This window comes from Saccopteryx leptura, chromosome 2 (genome assembly GCF_036850995.1).
Source record: "Saccopteryx leptura isolate mSacLep1 chromosome 2, mSacLep1_pri_phased_curated, whole genome shotgun sequence".
Classification (NCBI taxonomy): domain Eukaryota; kingdom Metazoa; phylum Chordata; class Mammalia; order Chiroptera; family Emballonuridae; genus Saccopteryx; species Saccopteryx leptura.
Genome location: NC_089504.1, coordinates 323,706,075 through 323,728,932, shown reverse-complemented (window position 1 = coordinate 323,728,932; position 22,858 = coordinate 323,706,075). Strand labels below are relative to the sequence as shown.

General features: G+C 40.5%; 1 protein-coding gene across 2 annotated transcripts in view; it reads right to left on the bottom strand.

The window, feature by feature from the left end:
- The window catches only part of INTS2 (integrator complex subunit 2), a 62,265-nt gene that overhangs the window by 17,943 nt on the left and 21,464 nt on the right, over nt 1–22,858 (bottom strand). For both annotated transcript variants that reach the window (XM_066363155.1, XM_066363156.1), the window contains exons 9-17: nt 20,565–20,690; nt 19,616–19,687; nt 19,413–19,527; nt 17,016–17,084; nt 15,001–15,135; nt 11,625–11,801; nt 10,094–10,202; nt 7,523–7,627; nt 3,021–3,185 (exon numbers count right to left, since the gene is read on the bottom strand). In XM_066363155.1, the coding sequence (XP_066219252.1) occupies nt 3,021–3,185; nt 7,523–7,627; nt 10,094–10,202; nt 11,625–11,801; nt 15,001–15,135; nt 17,016–17,084; nt 19,413–19,527; nt 19,616–19,687; nt 20,565–20,690 (1,073 nt within the window). The remainder of the gene's footprint in view (nt 1–3,020; nt 3,186–7,522; nt 7,628–10,093; nt 10,203–11,624; nt 11,802–15,000; nt 15,136–17,015; nt 17,085–19,412; nt 19,528–19,615; nt 19,688–20,564; nt 20,691–22,858) is intronic.

Sequence of the window (22,858 nt, the reverse complement as noted above, 5' to 3'; positions counted from 1 at the left end):
TGATGTGTTCTAAATATAAAATACCAGATTGCAAAGACTTAGTATGGAAAACAGCAAAACATCTCATTGATAGTATTTTTATATTGATCACATGATGAAATGATAATATATTAGACATATTGCATTAAATAAAATAATTACACCTGGTCTGTGGTGGTGCGGCAGATAAAGCGTAGACCTAGCATGCTGAGGTCATCAGTTCGAGACCCTGAGCTTGCCCAGTCAAGGCACATACAAGAAGCAAGTTGATGCTTCTTGTTCCTCCTCCCCATCCTTTTTCTCTCTAAAATCAATAAATAAAATCTAAAAATAATAATAATAATTACTAAATTCTTTTTCTCAAGTGAGAGGAGGGATGGAGAGACAGACTCCCATATATACCCCGACTGGGAGCCACCTGGCAACCCCCGTCTGGGGCTGATGTTCAAATCAACCAAGCCATCCTCAGTGCCTAAAGCCAAGGTCTAGCCAGGAGTCCCCAAACTTTTTTCACAGGGGGCCAAGGTCTAGCCAGGGGTCCCCAAACTTTTTTCACAGGGCCCGTTGGAGGGCCAGACTATAAAAAAAACTATGAACAAATCCCTATGCACACTGCACATATCTTATTTTAAAGTAAAAAAACAAAACGGGAACAAATACAATATTTAAAATAAAGAACAAGTAAATTTAAATCAACAAACTGGCCAGTATTTCAATGGGAACTATGCTCCTCTCGCTGACCACCAATGAAAGAGGTGCCCCTTCTGGAAGTGCGGTGGGGGCCGGATAAATGGCCTCAGGGGGCCGCATGCGGCCTGCGGGCCGTAGTTTGGGGACCCCGGGTCTAGACCAACCAAGCTATCCTCAGTGCCCGCGGCCAAAGCTCTAACCAATCGAGCCATTGGCTTTAAGAGGGAAGACAGAAGAGGAAGAGGAAGAGAAGCAGATGGTAGCTTCTCCTGTGCACCCTGACTGGGGATGGAACCCAGGACATCCATATGCCAGGCCAATGCTCTATCCACTGAGCCAGCCCGACAGGGCATAATTACCAAAATTAATTTTGCCTGTTTTTAAATTTTTTAATGTGGTCATAGAAAGTTTAAAATTACAAGTATGGCCTGACCAGGTGGTGGCGCAGTGGATAAAGCGTCGGACTGGGATGCAGAGGACCCAGGTTCGAGACCCCGAGGTTGCCAGCTTGAGTGCGGGCTCATATGGTTTGAGCAAAAAGCTCACCAGCTAGGACCCAAGGTCACTGGCTCGAGCAAGGGGTTACTCAGTCTGCTGTAGCCCCACGGTCAAGGCACATATGAGAAAGCAATCAATGAACCACTAAGGTGTCACAATGAAAAACTAATGATTGATGCTTCTCATCTCTCTCTGTTCCTGTCTGTCTGTCCCTATCTATCCCTATCTATCCCTCTCTCTGACTCTCTGTCTCTGTAAAAAAATAAAAAATAAAAAAATGAATAAAATAAAATAAAATTTGCCTGACCAGGCGGTAGCACAGTGGATAGAGCGTCGGACTGGGATGCGGAGGACCCAGGTTCGAGACCCCGAGGGTGCCAGCTTGAGCGCGGGCTCATCTGATTTGAGCAAAAGCCCACCAGCTTGGACCCAAGGTTGCTGGCTCCAGCAAGGGGTTACTCAGTCTGCTGAAAGCCCACGGTCAAGGCACGTATGAGAAAGCAATCAATGAACAACTAAGGTGTTGCAACGCGCAATGAAAAACTAATGATTGATGCTTCTCATCTCTCTCCATTCTTGTCTGTCTGTCCCTGTCTATCCCTCTCTCTGACTCACTCTCTGTCTCTGTAAAAAATAAATAAATAAATAAATAAAATTCTAAGTATGACTTGTATCATCTTTCTGTTTGATAGTGCTGAGCTAGAACGCCATCCTCTCGGAGCAAGTATAATACATTCCTCTATTCCAGTGGTTCCCAAAGTGTGCGCCAGGGTGCACTGGTGTGCCCTAGAAGATTTCCAGGTGCGCCCTATGGTATTCCAGAGAAATATGTGCCTGTTGGGGACCAAAAACCCTGTTAGATTTTTGGGGGACAGAGGTGTGGGGAATTGGCTGTAAGCTGACAGTCTGCCCAACCCCCCACCTCACTTGCCCGATTAGGTTGCAAAAGGCTGTTAAGCTTTGGAGCTGGATTGTTTACACTACCCCCCATGTTCCCCGGAAAGACTGGAGGCAAGTTTCTTCTATCCTTTGTTTGGTGTCAAGTTAAGATGATATGTATGGTGGGGGTTTTCTGCACTCAACACAAGAGTAAAAAGAGAGGAATTCTTCAATGTATTGACGAGGAGATGAGAGTCTGCCTTTCAAATATATACCCAAACATTGAAGAAATCTCTAGGACACATCAGGCTTATGTTTCTCATAAACACAAGAATGAAAAAACTTAACACATTCGCACCAGGACCTGCGAATTTACTAAATCTTACTAAGAATGTGTGTGTGTGCGTGTGTGTGTGTGTGTGTGTGTGAAGATAACTTTTTTATCATTTTTTAACCCCTCCTTTTTTCAAATTCTAAAAAGGATAACTCAAAAAATGTAATGTAAAAATGTTCTTTAATGTCAAAATAAATTTAATTTTGTCATATTTATTTCATTTAATTACCATAAAAGCACGCTTGGACTTTTCTTTTTCTTTCTTATTTGACTTAATAATTATAATTATTTCTCAGAAATTTGTATATAGTACGCTTACAATTATTTGTGGGATTTTAAATGCGCCCCGACTTCAAAAAGTTTCAGAACCACTGCTCTATTCCATGCACTTATTTCTGAGCAGTTTAGGACCTTCCTAAAACCACAAGCCCTGTGTAGTGATGTAGTTTAGGACCCAGAAGAAAACAGATAGAGAAGCATGTCAGAAAGAAATGATTAAAACTCAAAAAGAATTACTTAAAATATACGCACCAAAACACTGTTATATTCCCAGGAAAATTCTGCATGATCTTAAGACTTTAATGAGCCTAACAGTACTTTGTACTACTGAAGGGGTAAAAGGATTATCAATTAACTATACCTTCTTGGAGTTGTTCAGGAGAGTGGCTTTTGGCATTGTTAGTCAGGAGCATTCGCCTTAACAGGGCATCAGTCCCTGTGATTTCTTCTTCACAGATCCAATCATCCACAATGCACAAATGTGGGTAGTTAGTTGCAAGGAGACGTAGTAAAGCAGAATGCAACCCTTGAAAATTTATAAAAAGTCAATTGCAGTCTTCATTCTTAATACCAAAATCTCTCCTCTCTTGCTTCTACCTTTCATTTTCAGCATGCCAAAGGAATTTGCACCTCTTGTGCATCAATACTACAGTTTAAGAATATCTGTTTAGCCTGACCAGGCAGTGGCATAGTGGGTAGAGCATAGAACTGGGATGCCGAGGACCCAGGTTCGAGACCCCGAGGGCGCCAGCTTGAGCGCGGTCTTATCTGGTTTGAGCAAAAAGCTCACCAGCTTGGACCCAAGGTCACTGGCTCGAGCAAGGGGTTACTCGGTCTGCTGAAGGCCCGCAGTCAAGGCACATATGAGAAAGCAATCAATGAATAACTAAGGTGTCGCAATGCACAACGAAAAACTAATGATTGATGCTTCTCATCTCTCTCTGTTCCTGTCTGTCTGTCCCTGTCTATCCCTTTCTCTGACTCTCTCTGTCTTTGTAAAAAAAAAAAAAGAATATCTGTTCAGTAGTTCAGCTAGGGAATCTGCTTAAATATAGATAGCCAAATGGTCTGATACACAGGACATTGGAAACTACTTCTTTATCAAAAGTTCTCAAGCCTGACCAGGCGGTGGCACAGTGGGTAGAGCGTCGGACTGGGATGCTGAGGGCCCAGGTTCGAGACCCCGAGGTCACCAGCTTGACCACGGGCTCATCTGGTTTGAACAAAAGCTCACCAGTTTGGACCCAAGGTCGCTGGCTCGAGCAAGGGGTTACTCGGTCTGCTGAAGGCCTGCGGTCAAGGCACATATGAGAAAGCAATCAATGAACAACTAAGGTATCGCAATGAAAAACTAATGATTAATGCTTCTCATCTCTCTCTGTTCCTGTCTGTCTGTCCCTATCTATACCTCTGACTCTCTCTCTGTCTCTGTAAGAAAAAAAAAATTAATTAAAAAAAAAAAAAAAGTTCTCAAGTTTTCTTCCACCCTATCCCAACATAAAAGTCTCCCACCGGCCCTGGCCGGTTGGCTCAGTGGTAGAGCATCAACCCAGCATATGGAAGTTCTGGGTTTGATTCCCCGTAAGGGCGTACTGGAAAAACAACCATCTGTTTCTCCTCTCCTCCCCACCCTCTCTCTCTTCCCCTCCTGCATCCATGACTTGATTGATTCAAGTGCATCTGTCCCAGGCACTGAAGATGGTTCCTTGGAGCCTCCACCTCAGGCACTAAAAGTAGCTCAGTTGCACACATTGGCCTCAAGTGGGCAGAGCATTGGCACCAGATGGAGGTCGCCCAGTTGTGGCACGTGCAGAAGTCTATCTTTCTCCCCTATTTTCACTTAAATTAAAAAATAAAAAGCTTCCCACCATGAAAAGTTGTTCGACATAGCAGTAGTTTGATAATTGAGGAGAGATAAGAAAAAGAGAGAAAAAAGTATTCATTTTGGGGAGATTACACACGGTTTGAAAAGCACCTCACTCAGAAACTGATGATAGGTTTCTATCAGAGAAGAACATGTGTTCTCCGCTAATCCAGTTGAGAATCGTTGCTGCAAATAGGTAAAATTAAAGTTGCCCACTTTTGAATACCTAAAATGTTTCAGGCACTTTATGTACATTTTCTCATTTCACCCTAACATTCCCACAAGATAAGGAATATTGTCTCCATTCTACTGTAAAGAAACAGGCTGAAGACATTTATTAAGGTTCCCAAAGTCACACAGCTAAGTATATTAACCACTTCAAGCAGTACTGATGATACCCACAAGAGGGTACATTTGTCAACCCACAAGAGGGTTGAGAACAAACTGAGGGTTTCCAGAGAGAAGGCAAGTGGGGGACTGGGCAAAAAAGGGGAAAGGGATTAAGAATTAATACATAACTAAATGGAACAATGAGTACACAACTAAGTGAAATGAGTTAATGTGTTGATGCTATTCTCTCTCCGTCTCCCTTTCCCCCCTCTCTCAAATCAACAGAAAAACTGAAAGAAAAGAAAAAAAAAAAAGCTCAAAGAAACTTTTGCTTATAGCATAGTTTAGTTATTCATGACTATTATTAATATCAATAATAAGAAAATAAATAACACTGTAAAAACTATTAGATAAAGGAAGTACCATTATGCCAAGTGCTTACTTAGCACATAGATAAATAATAAATATTATTGTTACTATACTATCATCATCATCATCAGAGTTGTAAAAGTAGTAACAGTAGTAGCAGTAATAAAAGTACTTTAGATCCAATCATTCCCTTATTATGCAACTTAAATCAACTCCTAATACCATTGCTTAGTCCCAGTAAGGATAGCATCTGCTTCCTTTCTCACAGAAACTGCTTAAAATGAATGTATCTGTTTGAAAAGACACTGTAATAATCCAAAGTGGTATTATTTTAAAATTTAAATATCTAAATGCACAAGTATATATAAAGACTATCCCGCAACAAAAATGACTGTTAAAAACAGTGCAAATTAGCCTGACCAGGCGGTGACACAGTGGATAGAGCGTCTGACTGGGATGCAGAGGACCCAGGTTCGAGACCCTGAAGTTGCTAGCTTGAGCGTGGGCTCATCTGGCTTGAGCATAAAGCTCACCAGCTTGGACCCAAGGTCACTGGCTCCAGCAAGGGGTTACTCAGTCTGCTGAAGGCCCATGGTCAAGGCACATATGAGAAAGCAATCAATGAACAACTAAGGTGTCGCAATGACAACGAAAAACTGATGATTGATGCTTCTCATCTCTCTCCATTCCTGTCTGTCCCTACTATCCCTCTCTCTGACTCTCGCTCTGTCCCTGTAAAAAAAAAAAATAGTGCAAATTAATCTACATTTCATAATCTCTTCAATAAAACATGTTAGTTGCCAAATATAACATCATTTCTTTTAAAATAAAGTCAGCAAAGATATAATAAATGCAGAAATCAAGCTAAGGTAACCAAAGAAGGATCATGGTCCTCCTTAAAACCAATAACAAAGAAAAACAGAAAAATTCCAGCTTCAAAAAAACAAACAAACAAAAAACTCCAAACTCAAACATTATAAACAGAAATAAGAAAAACCAATTTCGGTTCATTGGATAGAGCATTGGTCTAGCGTGCAGAAGTCCTGGGTTTGATCCCCAGTCAGAGCACAGAGGAGAAGCAACCAACTGTTTCTCTCCCCGTGCCTCTCCCCCTTCTTGTTCTCTTTCCTCTCGCAGCCAGTGGCTTGACTGATTCGAGCGTCGGCCCTAAACGGGGTTGTCAGGTGGATCCTGGTTGGGGCACATGAGGGAGTCTCCCCTCCTCTCAGTTAAACAAACAAAAAAAAAAAAAGAATTTTTACATGTGTATGTATCTATTAGCTTCAACCATATGAAAATAAATTTTTTTTTTTTTTCATTTTTCTGAAGCTGAAAACAGGGAGAGACAGTCAGACAGACTCCCGCATGTACCCGACCGGGATCCACCCGGCACGCCCACCATGGGGCAATGCTCTGCCCACCAGGGGGCGATGCTCTGCCCATCCTGGGCGTCGTCATATTGCGACCAGAGCCACTCTAGCGCCTGAGGCAGAGGCCACAGAGCCATGCCCAGCGCCCGGGCCATCTTTGTTCCAATGGAGCCTTGGCTGCGGGAGGGGAAGAGAGAGACAGAGAGGAAAGCGCGGCGGAGGGGTGGAGAAGCAAATGGGCGCTTCTCCTGTGTGCTCTGGCCGGGAATCGAACCCAGGTCCTCCGCACGCTAGGCCGACGCTCTACCACTGAGCCAACCGGCCAGGGCGAATTTTTTTTTTTTTTACAGGAACAGAGAAAGTGATAGGGACAGACAGACAGGAACAGAGAGAGATAAGAAGCATCAATCATCAGTTTTTTGTTGAGGTGCCTTAGTGGTTCATTGATTGCTTTCTCATATGTGCCTTGACTGTGGGCCTTCAGCAGACCGAGTAATCCCTTGCTCGAGCCAGTGACCCTGGGTCCAAGCTGGTGAGCATTTTTTTGCTCAAGCCAGATGAGCTCGCACTCAAGCTGGCGACCTCGGGGTCTCGAACCTGGGTCCTTCATGCATCCCAGTCCGACGCTCTATCCACTGTGCCACCTCCTGGTCAGGCTGAAAATGAAATTCTGAATAGTTGAATACAATTTCATATATGGATCAACTTGTAGAAAGAAAAAGTCTGAAGTTACACACCAAAATAAAACAACTAGGAATTGAGGGGTGGTGGGGAGAAGCAGAAAGTAAAATAGTAAGGGAGGTAAACAGAAATTTTACTCAAGTATATTTTGAAGTTTTAACATTGAGCACCTAATAAATTTATAACATTATAACAGAGTAAAATTTGTAACAGTAAATGTCAGCATTAAAAAGTAAGTAAAACAAATACCTCCCAACTCCTGCTGCAGTCCTTGAGCCTGTCGAATAAGGAATTTGATAGGAATTTGATCCATTAAAGAAGATGAATATGACTTTGGTTTTCTTTGCATGGCAGCTATCAGTCCAAGATAAAAAGCATAAGAAAAATAAAGTGTCAGAAACAACAGAAATCTTAACCTTCAACCCAATTGGGAACACAATGTCAAATTACTTAATCTGAGAATATAAAGCTCGTAAAAGATACAGAATCATTGAAACTAGTGGGAGGAAAATCATAATAGCTGAGAAAAACCATCTGCAGACGTGCCCTAGAATGGTAAGTCAAGACTTGCAAATCTAATTAGGAAGACCAACCAGAGTCATGACCATATGGTTTAAAGCTTCATGATTCCAGTAGTGTTAATTTAATCATGTGTTATAGTGGTGGCTTGTGCTTTTTTAAAGGAACTCGGGCAATATAAATTTGACTTTCTCCTCTCACAACTTTTATCTTCAGCCAGATAACAATCCCATCCTTCTTTTTTTTAAAACAAGTCCATCTTAATTTCTTTTCTTTTTCAGCTGGACTAATTCAGTGCCTACTCACCATCTGTTTAAATATCTATGATGGCTCAATTTCCCTGACTCCAATTTTTCTTCTCTAATTCATCCTTCACAAATAGATTTGGCCAGATTATGCATCTCTGGTTGCATGCTCAAAAACCTTCTGTGGATTTCCAGATCCTACAGAGTAAAAGTCTTGTCAACACTATCTTTCTCTGCTCATCTCCACCACATTTTATATGCCTGGCACCCTCATCTCGTCCCAAGGTACTTCGCCTGTACATGTCAACAAGGACGGGCAGAGTTGAAAAAGTATATCCAATACACTTATTCTTTTTCCAATACAAATTACAAAATCTAAAGCTCAAAAAAATTTTTTTTCATTGAAGACAGTAGGTATAGAAGTATAAGTGGAAGAATAAAGGCTGAATTATGAGCTATCATCTGTATAACCCTAACAATTATAGTCAGGAAAGAAAGCAACTGAGAAATTCATAGTATATTTAGAACATAAATACTTTTTTTTTTTTTTTTTTGTATTTTTCTGAAGCTGTAAACGGGGAGAGACAGTCAGACAGACTCCCGCATGCGCCCGACCGGGATCCACCCGGCACGCCCACCAGGGACTACGCTCTGCCCACCAGGGGGCGATGCTCTGCCCCTCCGGGGCATCGCTCTGCTGCGACCAGAGCCACTCCAGCACCTGGGGCAGAGGCCAAGGAGCCATCCCCAGCTCCCGGGCCATCTTTGCTCCAATGGAGCCTTGGCTGCGGAAGGGGAAGAGAGAAACAGAGGAAGGAGGGGGGGGGTGGAGAAGCAAATGGGCGCTTCTCCTATGTGCCCTGGCCGGGAATCGAACCTGGGTCCCCCGCACGCCAGGCCAACGTTCTACCGCTGAGCCAACCGGCCAGGACAAAACATAAATACTTTAGATAAATAAAAGAAGCTGATTTGCTAACACTGAGACATAACTGTAATTTATAGCTTTCATAAAGTAAACACGCTTGAACAGGCATTGGCATAATGGATAGAGCAACAGCCTGGGACACTGAGGACCCAGGTCAAAACCCTGAGGTTGCCAACTTGAGTGTGGGCTCATTCGGTTTGAGCTCAGGGTTGCCGACTTGAGCATGGGATCATAGACATGATCCCATCGTTGCTGGCTTGAGCCCAAAGGTCGTTGGCTTGAAGCCCAAGGTCGCTGGCTTGAGTAAGGGATCACTCGCTCTGCTGTAGCCCCCTGGTCAAGGCACATATGAGAAAGCAATCAATGAACAACTAAGGTGCCGCAATGAAGAACTGATGCTTCTCATCTCTTTCCATTCCTGTCTGTCTGTCCCTCCTTCTCCCCCCACTAAAAAAAGTAAATTACTCAGCAGTGCCAAAATAAATACCTATACAAGAATTTTCCCTGCATTATATGTTCAATGCCTATAGCTTTTTATTGACACTCTTTTTGTATGGAACTACATACATTTAGCAAGCCTAAAATACAGGTGATTTTTTTTTTTCAAATATAGGAAAACACTACTTTTATACTACTGATGTCTTCTATGCTAAATCTGACCTTCTGATATTATATGAAGTAGCCAACTTTGAAAGCCCTGTTCAGAGATCATTTTAATGGCAAAAGGAAAGTCTTCAGCTGTTTTTTCTAATGCTTTTGCTTAGATTGTTACTCTTCACACTAATGGCAAAGACTAAAATCAAGCAAAATAAAACTGCAATTCCTTCAGGTTTCTCTCTTCATTTATATTTTAGCTACTAAGGTCACTAAAAGTGTTAAGATAATGGCAATTCAGATAACTATTAACTTGCTTGCTAAAAGGTGCACAGAGTCTTCAGGGGTAGTTATGTGCCCACACATACATGTGTACTCAGGCATCAGTCTATATGCCTACGCTGCAAAGACTACAGAATGATACTGAAGTTTGTTAGAATATTTGACCTGCCTTTCTCTGTAACAGCTTGGAAAGTAACAAACTATAAGCAAATAAAATGAACTATCACTAGAAATAGTCCCCTAAGCCTGACTTACCTAAAGTCTTTGTATTTGCCAGGAGAGCTTCCTCATAGGACAGTATGTAGTAAAGCACCAGAAGCTGTGCTGTGATACTGAAACGCTGAGTAAGGCGGACGTTGTCACTCTGGAGAGAACAGAAATGCTTTAAAATCATGTTCAAACACAATGGTGTGTTTTTGATAGTAAAAGCATTCTAAGTAGACTATTCAGTGTTGCTGCTACCAAGCTCTAGCTCAAATAAAATGGGAGAAGCAATGCTGTTTGTATTACTCAAAGAGACAACTTGAAGTTTAAATTAAATTTTAGATGGCACAGGAGATGAAAGGCAACATATTTTAACAGTCTCTAATGCCAAAAAAAATAAATAGGCCCTGGCCGGTTGGCTCAGTGGTAGAGCGTCGGCCAGGCGTGCAGAAGTCCCAGGTTCAATTCCCGGCCAGGGCACACAGGAGAAGCGCCCATCTGCTTCTCCACCCTTCCCCCTCTCCTTGCTCTCTGTCTCTCTCTTCCCCTCCCGCAGCCAAGGCTCCATTGAAGCAAAGATGGCCCGGGCGCTGGGGATGGCTCTGGTCCCAACAGAGCGATGCCCCGGAGGGGCAGAGCATCGCCCCCTGGTGGCCAGAGCGTCGCCCCCTGGTGGGCGTGCCCGGTGGATCCTGGTCGGGTGCATGCGGGAGTCTGTCTGACTGTCTATCCCCGTTTCCAGCTTCAGAAAAATACAAAAAATTAAATAAATAAATAAATAAATAGATAAAAGACTTCAGCTGTCACTCAATAGAAATCCATGAGGCTGCTTCTGAAAAATGCTTACAGGAGTGTCAAGTGTTAACTGAAAGTACTATAAAGAAAATAACTCCTAATAAAGGAGTTAAATTAAATTAAATTATTTGTGAAACATGCAACTATTTTTCTTTCTAAAAGAATGGAAAAAGTATTTTCTCCAAATTCTCCATAAATGAAGCTAGATATATCTTAAGACTACTCACAGGAAGCTAAACAAACCTGTGTTGAATGTGTTTAAATGTCACATAGTCCTCTGATAAACACACAATCTCCAGGGTACTCCTTAGACTTTAAAGGGAAGCTTTTGTCTTTCTTTTATTTTTTAACTGATTTTATTAGAGGGACACTAGTTAACACAAATGTACAGGTTTCAGGTGCTCCATTCTACAACACATCAGGGTACACTGTATTGTGTTCACCCCACCCCATGTCAAGTCTTTGTCCACCTCCATTTATCCCTCTACATCTTCCTTCACCTCCTCCCATCCCAACAATCACCATATTGTTATTCATGTCCTTAAGTTTTCTTCTCCTTGTCCTTTTTGTGCTAAGAATTCTTCAAAAAATACCTCTTCAACAAACTACTTGGAACTATTGATAATATCATTTTTAAATTTGTATAAGTATTCTAAAGAAATTTAATCCCATTTTAAATTCAGAACCACCTAGAAGTCCTCTAATAATCAGTAAAAACATATATATGGAATAAGTCAAACTAAAAGAAAAATAAGCTAATTAATATTTTTAAAAATCACTATTTTACCCCAGTGACTCCTTGGAAAATATTGAGTATCTCCTGTTCTGTGACTGGCTGATTTGTGGCTTCTGGATTAGATTTAGATGCAGGAGTAAGTACAGAATTTATGTACACATCAATCAGAGGTAGCAGCTGAGGATGGAGTGGGGTGGAGGTTTCACACAGCTGTCTATAAATCCAGTCCTAAAAAAACAAAGGCTATAGGTAGTAAATCAATTATGACAATAAGAAAAAGCAAGTAAAAGTGTAAAAGGACACACAATTTTTACATGATTTATGTAAGCAGTAAAACTATTAACTTTTAGCAGTTAGAAATATATTGTCTGATTTCACACTGTCTTTGATTTAAAAATATGAACTACTTTTATATCTTGTCTGACTGGTGGTAGTGCAGTGGATAGAGCATAACCTGAAACACTGAAGTTCCTGGTTCAAAACCCTAAGGTCACCAGTATGAGTGTGGGCTTGCCAGCTTGAGCGTGAGCTTGCTGGCTTCAGCAAGGGGTCACTGGCTTGGCTTGAGACCCCCAGTCAAAGCATGTATGAGAAGCAATCAATGAACAACCCAAGTAAAGCAACTATGAGTTGATGCTTCTAATCTCTCCCCTTCCTCTCTCTCTCCCTTCCTGTCTCTCTCTCTCTCAAATTAATAAAAAAAAAGTTATGAACTTTTTATATCTTGAGAATATTGTTCAGTGGAAGATAAATCTAAAATGATATGTTTGGGTTTTTGAATTTTAATTTTTTTTTTCATTTCATTTATTGATTTTAGAGAGAAAAGTGAGAAACGGGGTGGGGAGAGGAGCGGTAAGCATCCACTCGTAGTAGTTGCTACTCATATGTGCCCTAACTGGGCAAGCCCAGTGTTTCAAACTGGCAACCTCAGCATTCCAGATCACACTCTATCCACTGCGCCACCGCAGGTTTTTAATGTATTAGTTTTTATACAGTAGGATAAAAATTCTAAGTCCCTGCTATACCTGTATTTAAAGCAATCTATGTGTTGTTGTAGAAAAATTTAGGAAGAGGAATAGTTCTTCACAGCAAACTCTCAGATAAATTAAGAAAGTGGCTTTCACCTGGCCAATTGTCTCAGCAGTAGAGTGTCGACCCAGCATTTCCCGGGTTCGATTCCTGGTCAGGGCACACAGGAGAAGCAACCATCTGTTTCTCTACCCCTCCCCCTCTCCTTTCTCTCTCTCTCTTCCCCTCCCACAGCCATGGCTCAGTTGGAACAAGCTGGCCCCAGGTGCTGAGGATGGCTCCATGGCCTCACCTGAGGCAATAAAATAGCTCGGTTACCGACTAACAGAGCAATGGCCCCAAATGGGCAGAGCACTGACCCATAGGGGGCTTGCTGGGTGGATCCCAGTCAGGGCACATGCGGAAGTCTGTCTCTCTGACTCTCCACTTCTCACTTAAAGAAAATGGCTTTGACAACCACTTATGGGAAACCATCCCTTAAATATCTTCACAGATTGAGGACATGTAGAAATGCTGGGTGTGTGCCTGACTAGGAGGTGGCACAGTGGATAGAGCGTCAGATTGGGACACAGAGGACCCAGGTTTGAAACCCCGAGGTCGCTGGCTTGAGCACTAGCTCATCCAGCTTGAGCAGAGTCACTGGCTTGAGCGTGGGATCATAGGCATGACCCCATGGTCACTGGCTTGAGCCCAGAGGTCGCTGACTTGAACCCAAGGTTGCTGGCTTGAGCAAGGGGTTACTTGTTCTGCTGGAGCCCCCCGGTCAAGGCACATATGAGATAGCAATCAATGAATAACTAAGGTGCCTCAACGAAAAATTGATGCTGGCCCTGGCCGGTTGGCTCAGTGGTAGAGCGTCGGCCTGGCGTGCAGAAGTCCCAGGTTCGATTCCCAGCCAGAGCACACAGGAGAGGCGCCCATCTGCTTCTCCTCCCCTCCCCCTCTCCTTCCTCTCTGTCTCTCTCTTCCCCTCCCACAGCCGAGGCTCCACTGGAGCAAAAGATGGCCTGGGCTCCTTGGCCTCTGCCCCAGGTGCTGGAGTGGCTCTGGTTGTGACAGAGTGACGCCCCGGAAGGGCAGAGCATCGCCCCCTGGTGGGCGTGCCGGGTGGATCCCGGTCGGGCGCATGCGGGAGTCTGTCTGACTGCCTCCCCGTTTCCAGCTTCAGAAAAATACAAAAAAAAAAAGAAAAATGGATGCTTCTCAGCTCTCTCCCTTCTTGTCTGTCCCTATCTGTCCCTCTCTCTCTCTCTCTGTCACAAAAAAAAAAGAAAAAGAAAGAACTGCTGGGTGTGCATTTAGACTCTTAATTCTTATCTTTCACTTGCTAAAAATATGAAATAGAAGACACCATGCAGCTAGAAATTAACCTCACTAAATCATAAAAACAAGGATAATTAAAAGGGACAGATCAATGTATATACTCTTCATTGTTGTTTGTAAAACAAGAACCTCTACAGCCTGACCAGGCGGTGGCACAGTGGATAGAGCATCAGACTGGGATGCAGAGGACTCAGGTTTGGGACCCTGAGGTCGCCAGCTTGAGCGCAGGCTCAACTGGTTTGAGCAGAAGCCTACCAGCTTGAACCCAAGGTCGCTGGGTCCAACAAGGGGTTACTCAGTCTGCTGAAGGCCTGAGGTCAAGGCACATATGAGAAAGCAATCAATGAACAACTAAGGTGGTGTTGCAACGTGCAATGAAAAACTAATGATTAATGCTTCTCATCTCTCTCCGTTCCTGTCTGTCTGTCCCTGTCTATCCCTCTCTCTGACTCACTCTCTGTCTCTGTAAAAAAATAAATAAATAAATAAATAAAAAAGAACCTCTAGAAAAGATTCAGACAGATTTCATTACCTCCTGGGATTCAGGCTTTTCTCTAGAGGACCTTTCAATTGTTTGATATAGCCAACTATAACAAATTAAAAACATCAAAATATGTACAGGTTAGGTATTAGGTATCCTTGTGACAAATACACAAATGCTGGTTATGGATAACTACCAACTTTCTCAGTTTCGGGAACAGAACCAAACTATAGAAAATGGCAATATCTTATTGAGGCTTAATGAAATAGTTATATGCCATTCTTGAGAATATAAACAAATTAGTAACACTGTATATTTTGTAAATAACTGAGTTATATTATTTTAAAAATCTAAAATAAAGCTACTAATTACTGTAACTATATAAATGACTAGTAACTAGACATATTTCATACATAAAGCCCACAGTAAAGGCTTAAACACTGAACTACATCTGGGGGGAAAAAAAAGAATTAACTTAGGTTGTAGCTCAACATATGTACCCTGATTTATCAATGTCACTGCATTAAATTTAATTTAAAAAAAAAGAAAAAAAAAACTTAGGTTGTAGCTCAAAATATAAATGTAAGGTCATACTTTTATTGACACTTTGTGCTTGGTAAAGGAACGACTCCTGAGAAGCTGGTAAATACAATGAATGGGCAAAAACCCAGTAATATTAGCACTCAAGTTGCTGGTGACAGGAACCCGAACTGCATGAGCTGTGACCACCTAAAAAGGAAAAATAGTATTAATACATATGATAGAACCAAACACAAAACTATTATGAAAGATGGACAATTAGCAGGTAGACTGTCCATACCTAATACAAATATGGTCCTTAGGAATAAATACGAGAAACCCATTATTACATGATTTATTTATTTTTGAATGATGAAGTAGCAGACACACAGATTATAATTATATAATCTGTGCTCAAGGACTTTGGGTAAGTCATTTTATCATGAGTCTAGTTGCCTCAAAAGGTTTTGTGAGGTGGACAAATTTTTTTGAAAAACGTGAATTATAAAGGACTGCATAAATATAAACCAGAATTTTTACTGTTATTCTCATTGTGTCATGTAGAGACCTCTGTCTTTCAAAGACCCTCCCCAAAGTAGTCTTCTAGTTAGTTCAAATTAAACACATGAAAGAGTCCTATATCCTATGTGTGATTATTATGTGGGAGTGTATGTTCATTGAGGGGAGAAGGGAGTCTTTGGTACAGAAATGAGAATTATCCTCAAAGAAACAACAATTATGGATCTAAGAATATTTTCAAATATTTAATTTTTTTAAAGACATATATTTTTGTATTCTGAGATTTCACATAACAAATTAATTTGGAAATTAATTTTAAATTTTAGAATAGTCTCCTTCATTGAGAAAGTAAAATATCCTTCGGAATAAACATGGGAAAAAGTGCTGAGGCCAAATAAGATCATGTAGATACAAGATATTTAGCCTGACCAGGTGGTGGTGCAGTGGATAGAGCATTGAACTGGGATACAGAGGACCCAGGTCTGAAACCCCAAGGTTGCTGGCTTGAGCATGAGCTCACCAGCTTAAGTGCGGGGTCACTGGCTTGAGCGTGGGTTCACAGACATGCCCCCGTGGTTGTTGGCTTGAGCCCATAGGTTACTGGCTTGAAGCCCAAGGTCACTGGCTTAAGCAAAGGGTCACTCGCTCTTCTGTAGCCCTCTGCATATATGAGAAAGCAGTCAATGAACAACTAAGGAGCTGTAACAAAGAATTGATGCTTCTCATCCCTTTCCCTTCCTCTCTGTCTGTTCCTGTCTGTCCCTCTCTATGTCTCTCTCTCTGCCTCTGACACACACACACAAAAAGAAATGAACCTTACAGCCTAAAGGGTTAATTAGGTTCCTATTTTATTTTCTTCTAACAAATCTAAATGATTACCCTATGTGAGATACCTAATATCAATATCTAAGAATATAGTAGTAACTATCTACTCAGTTCTCATGCTCTTGTATGTAGTAAAAAATAATAAAAGTAAATTTTAGCCTGACTAGGCAGTGGTACAGTGTACAGAGCATCAACCTGGGACGCTGAGGACCCAAGTTCAAAACCCCAAGGTTCCCAGCTTGAGCACGGGCTCATCCAGCTTGAGCACAGACTCACCAGCTTGAGCGTGGGGTTGCTAGTTTGAGCGTGGGATCAGAGACATGACCCCATGGTCACTGGCTTGAGGCAAAAGGTTACTGGCTTGAAGCCCTAGGTCACTGGCTTGAGCAAGGGGTCATTGGCTTGGCTGGAGTCCCCTCACCCCAGTCAAGGCACATATAAGAAAGCAATCAGTGAACAACTAAGGTGCCACTACTACACATGAGTTGATACTTCTCATCTCATCTTTCTCTTCCTGTCTGTCTGTCTCTGTCCATCCCTCTCTTCTCTATAAAAAAAAAAAGTAAATTTTAAATGGGATTATTCTTTACAGATGTTTCAAAGATTAAATAAATCATCATTGCAAACTAAAAAAGAATAGAAAAATACCTTAGTATTCTCTTAAATTAAGATATACAAGTTTCCCCCAAAGACTGCTATAAGAGAAAGTTAAAGAAGTACCTAAGAATAAGGTTAAAAAAAAATACCTGTTCAGTAAAAATTTCCTGCGTGAAAATAGTCTTCATCCTGCTCAGGGAGCTTGGCTTAATCACAATCTAAAAGAACCAAAAAATTCCAACAGCATATAAAAATATATGAAGTATACTTTTCTCTGGTAAATTTATTATCTAAAATGACTGATAGATAACATTAAAGTTCAAATACCCTATTTCAGAAGTGGTTTCTCAGACCCAACATGAAAGTATGTTTTTCCTCAGAAAATGAACCAACATATAAAAGGATTTAGTAAATACTATTATTGACATTTCTAGTCAGTGGGAAGAAGTTGATTATTCAATGAAGAGTGGTGGGTCAGTTACCTTTCTGGGGATACTTATAGCAAGTCCTCATTTAACATTGTTAATAGATTCTGCAACTTTAAGAGAAATGACATATAGGGGTGGGCAAAAGTAGGTTTACAAAAACGACAAATAATATAATAATAATAAATAAAACACAAGAATAAATTGTTTTGTAAACTCACAACTGGAAGCCTACTTTTGCCCAACCCTGTATAATAAAACCAATTCTATCACAGGCTAATTGGCAATAACAAGAATTAGGTTCCCACAGCATCCCTAACAAAATGACATTGAATAATACGGCAGTATGAGACCAGCTATGTACTTGCACACATGACACTATACCCAAAATAAACTTCAAATGTATTAAAGGTTTAAATGTAAAACATGAAGTAATAAAAACACTGGAAGAAAATATAGATGACAATTTCTATAAACCTGAGGAAAGAAAAAACTTTCTAAGCATAACAGCAAAGTAAAAACCACAAAAGAAATAATGTACTACATACAAAAACGAATAATAATAATTTCCACATGGCAAAAACAATTGGGAAAAATCAATGGCAACGTAGTGGCCTTCTCCACTTTTAAAGACACTAAGGATTATAAAATACATTGCTGATTTAATAGTAGCTTTTAGGAACAAAGGGGGGAAACACTACCACATTAACATGACCCATCAACTGTAAAATGAATCATCTCAATTCAATATTGGGTAAAATGTGTCTTTAAATCAATGAAATACAATATTTACGCAAAAGGGTATATCATTTATATATAAAGAGCCCTTTGAATCAGTGAAATAAAGAAATAAATCATAAAAATCCCTAGAGAAAAACTGGAACAATGATAAGTCTTTCACAAAACAAATCTGCCAAAACACATAAATTTTAAAAATTACCCAAAAAAAAAAAAAACCAAACCCACTGTAAACTATAACAATAACAATAAAAACTATAGTTTCAGCCTGACCGGGCAGTGGCGCAGTGGATAGAGCGTGAGACTGGGATGCGGAGGACCCAGGTTCGAGACCCCGAGCTTACCAGCTTGAGCGCGGCTCATCTGGTTTGAGCAAAGCTCACCAGCTTGGACCCAAGGTCGCTGGCTCGAGCAAGGGGTTACTCGGTCTGCTGAAGGCCGGTGGTCAAGGCACATATGAGAAAGCAGTCAATGAACAACTAAGGTGTCGCAACAAAAAACTGATGATCGATACTTCTCATCTCTCCGTTCCTGTCTGTCTGTCCCTATCTATCTCTCTGACTCTCTCTGTCTCTGTAAAAAAACAAAAAACAAAAAAACAAAAAAAGAAAAAAAAAAACTATAGTTTCACTAGTAATCAAAGAAATGTAAAATAAGTGAGATCTTTTTTTATCAATCAAATTTCAGTGATGCCAGTGATGGTGAGAATACAGCAATCTAGGCACTCTCAGTTACTAATGAAAACAGTTACACTGCCAAAATCTACCTGGAAGAAAAACTGGCAATACTCATTAAATACCTCAACATCATCATACTCTTTTACTTAGTAACTGCCTCCTAGAACTGTAAGGAAATAACCCAAAAACCATCTGAAGATACACGTGTGAGTACCGGTGAATATATTTACATAAATAAGGTTTTTTAGCTAAGCATTTCTCCAAAATTGGAAAATTTACATGAAGAAAGGATCCATTAAGAAAGTCATGATTGGTCCATATGATGGACTTCTGCAGTCCACTGAAAATTATACTGTATTAGAATATTTGATATGAGAAAATGCTCATCATATATTGCTAAGTTCTTTAAAATTGTAAAATATGTATGTCAATTTAAAGAAGGAACAAAGAATGTTAACAATAGTATATTTGATATCTCTGAAATGCAATTACATTTTTTCCTTTTTTCTGTATTTTCCAAGCTTCTACATTGAACATCTATTATTCTGGTAAATAAAAGTTTTCACAATGTAATTCTTTCTAAAATTTCCTGATAAAATTTCAAACTATTAAATTATAATTACTTCAAAATGAAACTCTATGCACTTTACACTAAAAGAAAGTGCCCATCTTAGAAACACCTTCTTTCCAATTAAAAGAAAATTACCTTCATCCCCAAAGTGGAACAGACCAAGTCAATGATAGCACTAAGCTGGTTGCTATGAAAGTACATAGCGACCAATAACAACATCTCCCCAAAAGAAGCAGAAACGCCTGAAGTACTGTTGAAAAAGAAAAGAAAATATGAATTTCCAAGCAGAGGGTAAGAAAAATATACTCAGCTAACTGAAACAAAGGAAGTCATCTTACCTCTCAAAATAAGCTTCTTCTTTTATCATCCAACTTAGCCACACCACCATGAGCTGCTCCTGTTCAGGGGTACTATATAAAATACACCAGAATGTCACTGGTTTAACACATTCATACTAGCAAAAGAGTAAGAAAGCATTCTGAAATTACTTTTGGTAGAAATTATTTTTCCCTTCCCCATTTTGAAATATCCATTCAAATTAATACCTTGTTCAACTGACCACTGTCACTGAGATAGGAAATAGTTCTCGAGATGAAAAATAAGGACTTATGCTTTTCTTCAAGACTGTACATAGTTGGCCCTGCCCAGTGGGCTCAGTGGATAGAGTGCCAGCCTGGCGAGTGGGTGTCCCAGGTTTGACCCCCAGACAGAGTACACATGAGAAGCAACCATCTGCTTCTCTCCCTCCCTCCTCCCTTTCTCCCTTCTCCCCTCTTGCAGCCAGTGACTCCGTTGGTTTGAGTGTCAGCCTCAAGCACTGGGTATATAGTACTTCCCCATGTATAAGACGCTCACATATAAGACGCACCTTAATTTTGGGGCCCGAAATTTGAAAATAAATGTATTACATAATGTTACTGAACTCAAGTTTTATTCATCATAAAATTCATTCAACTCCTCATCACTGTCAAAACTCCCATCCATTAGCTTGTCTTCATCTGTGTCTGATAATGAATCACTGTCTTCATATATTGCCTCGTCTTCAGTTCCACTATGGCATTTGAAATGTCACAACCACTGTATAAGATGCATCCAGTTTTTAGACCCCAAAGTTTTCCAAAAAGGGTGCGTCTTATACAGGGGGAAATACAGTATCTCGATTGATCCGAGAGCTTAGGCCCCAGATGGGGTTGCCTAGTTTGGATCCCAGTTGAGGAGCACGCGGGAGTCTGTATCTCTATCTCCCCTCCTCTCACTTAAAAGAAAGCAACGACTCTAGTAAGGTACCTGACGAGTGTAGAAAAGGCCAGCAGCATGCAAAAGGAAAGTGAGACAAAGCGAACCCCGGCGGGGGTAGCAGGAGGACGGCTTGTCATTAACTGCAGCAATTGTTCGGCTTCTTCCTCAGTTGGTCTAAGAAGGAACACATTATTACACATTACTTTTTTTAGTTGAGGAAAGGAGAAAGAAAAAGGGACCTCCCAACACTTTAACCATTCAGATACAAATTTTAAGCTATGTAATAATGCCTCGCTATTTATAAAATCTTTAACATCTTAAGTTGTCAAAAGCAAAACTGTTGAGTTTACAACCAGTGTTCTTGCTCAGACACAAATACAGGTATTGCTCATTTTGCACGAAGGTGTGGAAGCCTAAAAATATCCATTCAGCTGAAACTACGCATTGCAATCTTAAAAATCAATACAGAATATTTCATCTGTTCCATGACTTAAATTTTTTTCTCAAAACATTAAAACTTTGTCAGTTATAATGCAGAGGGAAATAAAAATATAGTAAAACTAATGTTTATATAACAGTCTATTTTGAAAATATTAGACTCATTGGGAATAAAAGTGTTTTCATTGTAAAAAAAAAAAACTATAAATAGTCGTTTGAGCCTGACCAGGTGGACAGAGCATCAACCTGAGATGCTGAGGACCCAGGTTTGAAACACCAACGTCCCCACCTTGAGCACAGGCTCATCCAGCTTGAGCGATAGGCTCACCAACTTGAGCGCATGGTCTCTGGCTTGAGCGTGGGATCATACACATGACCCTATGGTTGCTGGCTTGAGCCCAAAGGTTGCTGGCTTGAACAAGGGATCATTGGCTCAGCTGGAGACCTGAGGTCAAGGCACATATGAGAAAGTAATCAATAAATAATTAAAGTGCCACAACCACAAGTTGATGCTTCTCATCTGTCTGTCTCTCTCTCAAAAAAACTCTGAAAGTCTGTCTTCTTCTCATTGTACAACTTACAATACAAAGTGAATGCCTTTTCTAAGCATTGATAAACCATCATATCCCCTTCTAAGTTTGTATCAGCTTCCAGAATTTTACGCTTTGTACTTTCAGTCTTGAAATATCTGAGAGTTCTTTTATGAAGGTTTTTGCCAGCATTACTTTCTCCGAAACGTCTTCATCCTTTTTGTCACAATGACTTTCCTCATTTATGTTGACAAGTTCATCTCTACTAAGTTCATCTAGTTACATATCTAGGGTCTCTCAAATCGCAACAGTGCCAACATTCTCATAAATCAGCTATTTCTTCTACTTACATTTGGTTCAAATACCAGTCCCAGCATTATCACTTTCTGTTTCTTTGCTTCACTTTCATTTTTATGGCTAATTCCCTTTTCACTTAATTATTTTTGTAAAATGTCACATGGATTTATCACTGAGAGATGAGACAATACAATTACCCATTTTGCTGTCTATTCATAAACTGATAATAGATGTAACTGGCCACTGATTGTGATGTGCATGTTAATTTACACAGTGATCTGTGGCTTAACGAGCTCTCAGCAAAGTTGGTACTTATACAATTACCACAATTATATGGTTAATGTATTGTGGTAACTGATACATTACATGTTGAGGAAGTGTCAATATTTAACTAAACACGGGTAACTGAAATTCATACATATCAAAGACATACAAAGTGAGGACTGTGTAAAAAAGTTGAGGACATTCTTCAAAAAGACATAGTGCACTGACCCAATAATGAACTTTGTGTTTAATAACCATATCATATCAATTATAAACAATTTATGATATTGCCTGACCGGGCGGTGGTGCAGTGGATAGAGCATCGGACTGGGATGCTGAAGATCCAGGTTCGAGACCCCAAGGTCGCCAGCTTGAGCAAGGGCTCATCTGGTTTGAGCAAAATCTCACCAGCTTGAGCCCAAGGTCGCTGGCTCGAGCAAGGGGTTACTCGGTCTGCGGAAGGCCCGCGGTCAGGGCACATATGGGAGAGCAGTCGATGAACGATTAAGGTGTTGCAATGCACAACAAAAAAACTAATGATTGATGCTTCTCATCTCTCCGTTCCTGTCTGTCTGTCCCTGTCTATCCCTCTCTCTGACTCTCTCTCTGTCTCTGTAAAAAAAAAAAAAACAATTTATGATCTTAGCTATAATAGGAAACATAGGAGAGATTTACTTCAACTAGCTGCACGGGCTAGGTAAAGAATCTCTCACAGATCATTCATTACACTCAGGTTAAGCCACGGTGAAGTCAAAGGTTTCTTAAACTGCTTTGGTCCATTCTATATAAACATAATTATATTTACAATCACAC